This window comes from Mercenaria mercenaria, unplaced genomic scaffold (genome assembly GCF_021730395.1).
Source record: "Mercenaria mercenaria strain notata unplaced genomic scaffold, MADL_Memer_1 contig_1120, whole genome shotgun sequence".
Taxonomy (NCBI): Eukaryota; Metazoa; Mollusca; class Bivalvia; order Venerida; family Veneridae; genus Mercenaria; species Mercenaria mercenaria.
In genome coordinates this window covers 1912-11642 of record NW_026459096.1, presented here as the reverse complement: position 1 = coordinate 11642, position 9731 = coordinate 1912, and the positions used below count along the sequence as shown (strand labels likewise).

Genomic DNA, 9731 nt, shown 5'->3' with positions numbered 1-9731 from the left:
AGTCACCGCTAGGAGACGATTTTTCTGAAGTAAACATTGTACTTGTTTTCATCTTTTTTAAATTAGATATTTTTTAAACTCATTTTTAACATGAATTAAACTTAAATGAATCACAGAAACTTTAAAAATATTTAAAAAAAACTTTTTTTACTTAACGCGCCAAAAACCCACGTGCTATATTCATTTCCGGTTGTAAACAACGAGAAACGAGTCAACAATTATACTTTCTAAATCCAACAAAGTTATCACTAGAGAAATTGGAATCAAAGGAAGTTTTACATAAAAGTCCTGATTTAGAAAACTTCGATATCGACGCTTAATTATAGCTTCTAGAAGAAAACCATTACGAAAAATAGGTTGTTTACACGTTGGAAACCCGACGTTGAGTCGACGTCGGGTGTCGACGTTGTTTCGACGTCTAAAAAACTTACATTTTCAACCAAAACACAACGTCGAATCGACGTCCGTATCCGACGTCGTATCAACATCGAATGCCCACTGGGATTGTACTTTTTTTCATCTTTTTTAAATTAGATAAACTCATTTTTATCATGAATTAAACTTAAATGAATCACAGAAACTTTAAAAATATGAAAAAAAAAACTTGTTTTACTTAACGCGCCAAAAACCCACGTGCTATATTCATTTCCGGTTGTAAACAACGAGAACGAGTCAACAATTATACTTTCTAAATCCAACAAAGTTATCACTAGAGAAATTGGAATCAAAGGAAGTTTCACATAAAAGTCCTGATTTAGAAAACTTCGATACCGACGCTTAATTATAGCTTCTAGAAGAAAACCATTATGAAAAATAGGTTGTTTACACGTTGGAAACCCGACGTTGAATCGACGTCGGGTGTCGACGTTGTTTCGACGTCGGGTGTCGACGTTGTTTCGACGTCGGGTGTCGACGTTGTTTCGACGTCGGGGTTTCGACGTCTAAAAAACTTACATTTTCAACCAAAACACAACGTCGAATCGACGTCCGTATCCGACGTCGTATCAACGTCGTTACGACGTCGAATGCCCACTGGGTTTAGAAGGCATACATTTTCGTCTTTGTACGACGAAACAATATCCCAACGAACAAAATATACAAATATATCTGACGCAAAAAAAGATATTGGACGGACTAACAACTGCAAATCTAAGTTGGCCAAGCTCTCCTAACAGTCCCGTAAAAATTAGGAGCACGGTTTTGGAGATCTTGTCGCGTCAAGGGAGGCTACACTTGGGACGTAATCTTTTTTCTTGTACGTTAATTAAAAATATGGATTTGAAGAAGCATAAGAAAATATTTTCTCCTGTTAACCTAGCTAGCTGATAAATTATTTGAGCCGTGCCATGAGAAAACCAACATAGTGGGTATGCGACCAGCATGGATCCAGACCAGCCTGCGCATCCGCGCAGTCTGGTCAGGCTCCATGCTGTTCGCTTTTAAAGCCTATTGGAATTGGAGAAACTGTTAGCGAACAGCATGGAGCCTGACCAGACTGCGCGGATTCGCAGGCTGGTCTGGATCCATGCTGGTCGCATACCGGCCCACTATGTTGGTTTTCTCATGGCACGGCTCATTTGTTTGTTTTTTAAACAGAAACTGCTGAGTATTTTGATTATTTTTACAGCTGTTAACAAAATGTGTGTTGGCTGGAATGTGTGTCGTTGCGCCTTGCACATGAAGTGTTGTTGTCTCCAGTTTCAGTAGGAATAACTCATTCTTCTGCATGTTCTATTAAATAGAAATGCGTTTTGTTAATGCACTGATTGATGAACGTAAACTGTTTTTTTTTTCTGTTGAAATTACAAGAAATTCCATGGTAAAGTTTTCTGAATTAAATGTTTACGTGTGTGTTATTAGTTCATCCTTATGTTTGTGAAACGCTTGTAAAATAGTTTATCTTGAAATTGCAGTACCTTTATTACTTCCCTTTTCATTTAAAGTCTTTGGATAAATTTAAGTTTGAAATGAAATGCGTTATAACTTGCAGTTCAGAATATATACATGCATTTTTTAAAATTTTGATACCGTATAGTGAAAACTGGCACATGTTTAGTTTTATCCAGACGTTTAGGTCTCTTACAGCAAAACCAAATCAAAACTTTTGAAAGCTAGCCAACACACCGATCTCAGATATTCAATTATTAGTATTATGTAAGCCTTGAATAAACATCCAGATTTAACTAATGGCTCCTGGATACTTTGGCAGATAGCGAAGCAGGGTTTTCCTGTTACTGTATGTTGTATACTTTTCATGAAGGTTTAATTTCTCCGAATCTTCATGGCAAGAGCAATACGCGAATTCAGAATACCAGTGGACGTAAATGTCCACTAAAATATTTGATCTTTAGATAATTTACTTCAAATGAATACTATTTAACTTAACTATAAGTTTACATATAGGGCTACGACATGCAGTAACAGTCGATTATTTAAAAAAAAAAAAAAAAAAAAAAAAAAACAGCCGTTTTTGTGAAAGTACACATTTATATTATGTTTATGTGCACTATTTAAACCATATGCGCACACGGTTAATACATATAAAGTTGTTAATTTTATATTAACATATCTTTTTAAGAAGTAATTGTTCATGTTATAAATACGAAAATTGGATCTAATAAACCTTTTGTAGTCGCGGATAGAGCAAAACTCGTGGTCAAAACTTTCGTGAACGTTATTTTTATCCAGATGTTCGCGGATACAGCAACGCGTTAATTCAAAACTCGTGAACGTTAAGAAGCGTTCTCGCTTAAAAAAAAAAAAAAAAAAAAAAAAAAAAAAAAACACTAAAACTATTCAATACACACCTAATATTATGTCTGTTTCTTAATGAATTGAGGAATAAAACTGATGCAAAAAGCATCAACTCTACAGTACTGTTAAGATGTTAACAACACTGATCTGTTTCCTAAAGATAAACCAGATGAGATTTTATGATAACTCGTTCTCCTGTCTTATGATAGACAAGGAACTGTTGTTTTTTTTTTCTCTGGCAAATATATAGTGATGAAGAGTTCTCTAGCAATTTTCTGTGAAAGACGGATCAAATGCATCCGTGAAGACATCAGATTTTGAATTTACATTTGATAGAAATGTTACATATAATATGAAATAATTTCAGCAAAATTTACAACCACAACCATTGTTATTGATACCAACAGATTCAACAAAAAGTGGAAAAATGAGGATTTATATTGTTTCTTATTTATTTCTGATTACGAATTCAGCTTTTGGTTTCACTCTAGAGCAAGTTATGGAGAGAGTAGATTATATTGAAGACAGAGTTAATAAAGAGAGCAAATTCAGAAGAGATGGCTTTAAGACGCTCATAAATGAAATCGGTTCCTTAAAAACAATGCTTCAAGAAGCATTGGAGAATAAAGTAAAAGACAAAGATACCCAGACTGTCCAGGATACTAAAAATACTCATTCAGAGCTAGAGCAAAAAGTTCTGTTGTTGACAAATGCCTTTATGAAAGAGAAAATATTGAACAAGCGGTTTCGGCGAGAAATTCCAGAATTACAAAGACAAGTTCAGGATTTGAAAACCAAATCTGACCAAATTTTCACAGGTGTTGAATTCATAAAAAAAACAGAACAGAGAAAGAGAAGAAACTTTTATTATGCTTGAAGATGAAATACCTAAACTAAAACTATATTCATTAAACTTGCTTGAACAATTTGAACAAACAGAATTTACTGAAGCAGAAAATTTTGACAAAATAAAGAATGACACAGAAGAGATAAAGAAAAACATAGAAGATCTGAAACATACTGAAGAACAGTGTTTGGAAAATATAAACATCAATAACAATTTGACAAAGAGACTGGAGGAACAACTTGTCAATGGAAAGAAGTTTGTCAGTAAAGAGAACGATTCAGTAACAACCGATTACCATGAGAGGGAGTGCAACTGTTCAGTTTCATCATGTCCAGTAAATAGGACACCTTCTCCCAATGATCCGAAGACTTCTTACAAGTCTTGCTTGGAATTATATGACAGTGGATTTAAGTCTAACGCTAAATACAATATAGGAGTTGAAAAAGAAAGATACATTTCTGTCTATTGTGACATGACTACTGACGGTGGAGGATGGACTGTATTTCAACGACGCCAAGATGGCTCTGTCGATTTTTTCCGAGATTGGAATGAATATGAAACCGGGTTTGGAAACTTGACAGGTGAATTTTGGCTCGGGAACAACTTTTTGAATCTACTAACTGATAATGATGCACCACATGAACTGAGAATCGATTTAGAAGATCATGACGGCAATCGTGCCTATGCCAAATACAGCAGTTTCAAGGTTGGATCGAAGAGAACAAACTACAAACTATACGTGAGTGGTTACACAGGAAATGCTGGTGACTCGCTAGCAGAATCTGATTCATCTTATGGACCACATGACCAAATGGAATTTTCCACTAGAGATGCAGATAATGACGGATCATCTGGTCATTGTGCTTCAAAATGGAATGGGGCATGGTGGTTCAAAGCTTGTTTTGACTCGCATTTAAACGGGCTCTATCAGGACCAGTCAAAATGCAAGTCTGAATGGGACTGCATTATCTGGAATACATGGAAGGGTTCATATTACGCCCTAAAATTCACTGAAATGAAATTTAGATGAGATAGTGCCAGAGGTACTCTGAAAAACTAAACAATGAGTTTCTTTAATTTTATAAAGTAAATGTACATCTCAAAATATTTCGTTATTGATATTAATCTTTATCCGCAGTGTAGATACAGAAAAAAACTTTATTAAATATTTATAATATTATGACTGCCTATGGTCAATACAAGATATTATTACCTTTTGAATCAGCAGGTCAAATGTTTAGGATACAGTGTCCTGAGGGTAAGAAAGAGTCCAATTTATATCTGGAAAATGCTTTAGCATACAGTAGTCAAACTTCACAAGATGAGTGTGCTTGATCACCAGATGACCTGTTCAGGGACCTGTGAGGCCGAGTTCTTAAAGTGCAAGGAATGCTTGACAATAAGTTAATTTAACATGAAAGCCATTCTCAAGCTTTTCATAACGCTGAAAGAATTTTGAAATAAAATCGGGCAACTATTGAAAAGATATGGCAGTTTGAAATTGAAGAAAATGGCTGATCATGGACTGGATGCAGCTATTTAAGTGTGTTTATGACTTCATTTACACACTATTGAATTCTTTACTTAGCAAATAACCTTTCAAAAAATTAAATTCATAAGCTCCTTGAAGGTAAGATGTAAAACATGGTAATTTCTTTCATTATAGCTGGATAAAGTAGAGAAATTATTTTACAGAAGTAAGTAAATACAGTTCAAATTTGTATTTCGAAACTAAATAAATCCGCCATTTTGTTTTTTGTTGCCCTGGAAACAAAATGGCCGTCATTTTGATCAAATCCTCATAACTTTCTCATTTTTAAGCCGATTTTGAAAATTCTTTCACTTCTTTAAATGATTTCAGAAATCTTAGCAGGTGAAATTAACATAAGAACAACATTGCCTTTCCCTTTAAAGTTGCTGACTTCAAATCACTTGCCGCACACCGAAACCTAGCTTAGATGTGAAATTATTCATGGTTCCAGCTGATTTACAGACGGTCGATGGTACTACCCCTGTGCGTGGCCGCCAGTGCCTGAAATAATGCATGGCGTCTTCCCTACCATAAAAAGCAGAAAAAGTCGCTTTGTGACCTAAATTGTGCCGGTATGAGTTAAACAAAAAAGAAGACCCCTATAGCTTTAGGGATCAAAAGGTCAAAGGTAAATGTCAAAATGACCGTGAGACTAAAAGTGATTCTGATCAACTGCTGGAGAATATGTATGTTTAATGGCTTTAAATTCCATAAACACATAACAAAGGGTCATTAAACTAAAGGGTAAGGCAACAGCACACGTACAGCTAACAAATACATATTCAGGTAAACCCAAACGCCATTTTAGGCGCATGTGTTTTGCAAACAGCTAGCTCTCGTTCCGTATAAATGTGCGTTCTGTGACAACCAAGATCGTTCAAATTATTTCAGTTGGCCACTAGATCTTAAAATAGAAATGAACTTGAAACGCCATCCTCCCCTTCCCGTTAATCGCCGATTGTGATTTAATTTCACAAATGTTCTTTAAATGATTCTCTACAAATCATGTCATATTGATCCGTTACCAATGGCTTTAGTTTTTCCGTATCGGTGGGTCTATGGTAAAGCATAAATCATTAACATTCAATTAATATAATAATTATGATAAACTTGAATTACGCAAAAAAAATAAAGCATGGTCTAATAACAGATGAATAGTGTGAGTGTAGAACGTACTCCCACCTCACTCCCCGCTACCTGCTCCACCACTCTCTGTTAGATTTGACCGCTGTGGTCACCACCCCCGCCACTTTGATAATTAAAAATGTAAAGAAATAATAGAAATGAAAAATAACAATTTTAAGATGATAATTATCTAATTGAATGCGGAACTTGCTTGGACAATTTGAACAAACAGAATATACTGAAGGAGAATATTTTGACAAAATAAAGAATGACACAGAAGACATAAAGAAAGACATATAACATCTTAAGCATACTGAAGAACAGTGTTTGGAAAATATAAACATTAATAACAATTTGACAAAGAGACTGGAAGAACAACTTGTCAGTGGAAAGGTGTTTGTCAGTAAAGAGAACGATTCAGTAGCAACCGATCACCATGAGCGGGAGTGCCACTGCTCGGTTTCGTCATGTCAAGTAAATAGCACACCTTCTCCCAATGACCCGATGACCTCTTACAAGTCTTGCTTGGAATTATATGAATGTGGGTTTAAGTCAAACACTAAATAGTGTTTAGAAAGAAAAAAACAACATTTCTGTCTATTGTGACATGACTGCTGAGAGTGGAGGGTGGACAGTATTTCAACGACGCCAAGATGGCTCTGTCGCTTTTTCCGAGATTGGAATGTTTATGAAACTGGATTTGGCAACTTGGATGGTGAATGTTGGCTCGGAAACAAATATTTGAATCTACTAACTGATAATGATGAAACACATGAACTGAGAATCGATCTGGAAGATCATGACGACAACCGTGCCTACGCCAAATACAGGAGTTTCAAGGTTGGGTCGAAGAGAACAAACTACAAACTATACGCGAGTGGTTACACTGGAAATGCTGGTGATTCGCTAGCAGAATCTGATTCAGGTTTTGGTCCCCATGATCAAATGGAATTCACCACCAGAGATCAAGATAATGTCAGAGCATCTAGTCATTGTGCTGACGCGTTTACAGGTGGATGGTGGTTCAACAGCTGTTTTGACTCGCATTTAAATGACCCATATCAGGAGCAGTCAGAATGCAAAGTCGCATTTAAGTGCATCGTCTGGTATGCATGGAACGGTTCACATAGATCCATGAAATTCACTGAAATGAAGTTTAGATAAGACATTGCATGATTGACTAACTTCAGTATCTTTAAATGGAGATTGTACATCCAAGAATGTTTTGTTATTTAGATAATTTTTGTCTTTGCGGACAATCATGTTGTTATTACACACACCAAACTAATTTCCTTATTTGTGTGTTTAAAATGTTTAAACGACTCGTTTACTTTTTGTCAGACAGATATGAAGTTCATTCTTAAATTTGTATTCAGTGATTATATACACTTACTGACAATGTACATAATATTATATCCATGTATTGTACAGAATCAATGTTTCATCAAAAAAAGTGGAAATTCCACAAAAACTAGGTTTTCAGCCTTTGCATCACGCCGTACAATGTTCTTTTTACAAAAGGGCCATGTTCTATTGTACATATTTGACTTATCCAATCACCCTATTCAGCAGTTAAGATACAACAAGCATAGATGTTAAAGGTCAGTGTCATGAAACGGAATATACTGAGGTTGGTTTAAGATTACAGTTCACACGATGCAGTCAGCTCCCTAGAAAATGAACTAACGCACCCTCCTTATATAGAAAAGAAAAATAAAGAAATAATATATATAAAGAAAATGAGAAATAACAAGTATCTAGTTACAAATTGACAGTGACATATATGAGGCCAATCCAATGTGTTTAATGTCTAAATATATTATTAAATTAAACTTCGATGAGGGGCAAGTGATTTGAAGTCAGCGACCTTAATCACTAGGCCACGGAGGACCCTTGGTATAATACCGCTATTCATTAAGATGACAGGTGGACAATTTAGGCCCTCTCTGAATTAATATGTTTTCACAACTTCATCTGCAAACTTGTTTAGTCATTCTCTTTTCAGTATAGTTTTATAAACATAGAATAATAAATATCGTACATTGTAGAAACAAAAGTAGATCAAGTACTGTGCATAAATATAATTATAATACTACTAAATAAATTTAACAATATAATTGGACATTAAACACATTGTCTTGGCTTTATATATGTCACTGTCAATTTGCAACTAGATATTACTTATTTCTCTTTTTTTTCAAGCAAACCATGTATGATTACCATCATGGAAATACAAAAATCTGTTATTTCCTACAGAAATCAGTGGGACTCGTGATCAAAATCAGTCACTTATTTCAAACGCTTGGGGAAGCAATAAGATCATATTTTATTTTAATAGAAATTATATTGAAAGAAAGTGCAAATATTGCAGATTACTTCAATAACTTAATAAACATTGTCAGATAATGCTTTTGTCATTTGATGTGTTAAAGATTTCCTTTTCTATATTTCAATAGGCGTAAATTGACCGATAAAGGCTAATCGATACACTCGATAAGCTGTTTTCAAGGGAGAGAATTTCGACAATAAGCCAGGAAATTGGCTTAGAGGTTTCTGGGTACGAGTTATTTTGTGGCGCGTCTTTAAAATTCGTCTATCTAAGGCATACATTTTCGTTGATTCCGTGCTTTGTTCTACGAAACAATATCCCAACGAACAAAATATACAAATACTTCGGACGGACTAACAAATGCAGATCGAAGTTCAAAAAACTTAGGAGATACTAAAACGTCAAGGGAGGCTACACTTGAACGTTACGCCAAGGGACGTAATACTTTTTCCAAGCTTTTGATTTAATAAAATATCCTAGCTGATAAACTATTTGTTTTTGAAATGGAAACAGCTGAACATGTTGTTTATTTCTACAGCAGTTAACAAATTGTGTGTTGAATTTGTGATGCTGCGGGTTATCCATTGAACTGTTCTGCGTGTTTTCTTTATTTGTTTCCCGTTTCACTCTATTGCACGGTCTACCTTTGTTTTTAACCATATGCATTAAATTACACTTATGCTGCTGAAATGAAATTTGCTTTAAACAATGTCCAAAATATATGAAAGATAATGATTTATATTCCATAAAAGATGTCATTGTGTAAATATTTTATCACTGGTATTAAATTTGTACATACAGTAAGCTTCTATCTACGGAAGCATGGAGGGGATATCGGAATTTTTTATTTTGATTTATCTCGTGGCAACGAGTTATAACTAAGAAAAAAACGAAAAACAAAAAATGTTATTTCGTGGCCACGAGATATAACTAAGAAAAAAAAAACAATTTCTTAATTCGTGGCCACGAAGTATAACTAAGAAAATAAACAAAAAACGTATTTGCTAATTCGTGGCCACGAAATAAAACTAAGAAAAAAACAAAAAGCGATTTTTACTAATTCGTGGCCACGAAATATAAGTAAGAAAAAAAAACCCGATTTTTGCTAATTCGTGGCCACGAAATATAACTAAGAAAAAAAACGA

General features: G+C 34.7%; 1 protein-coding gene across 1 annotated transcript; it reads left to right on the top strand.

Annotated features, from left to right (window-relative positions):
* Window positions 1-670: 670 nt before the first annotated feature.
* LOC123555626 (fibrinogen-like protein A) lies at window positions 671-9048 on the top strand. The gene is made up of 2 exons (XM_045346220.2): window positions 671-1255; window positions 3246-9048. The coding sequence occupies exon 2, from the start codon at window positions 3624-3626 to the stop codon at window positions 4629-4631; it is 1008 nt and encodes a 335-aa protein (XP_045202155.2). The 5' UTR covers window positions 671-1255; window positions 3246-3623; the 3' UTR covers window positions 4632-9048.
* The last annotated feature ends 683 nt before the right edge of the window (window positions 9049-9731 follow it).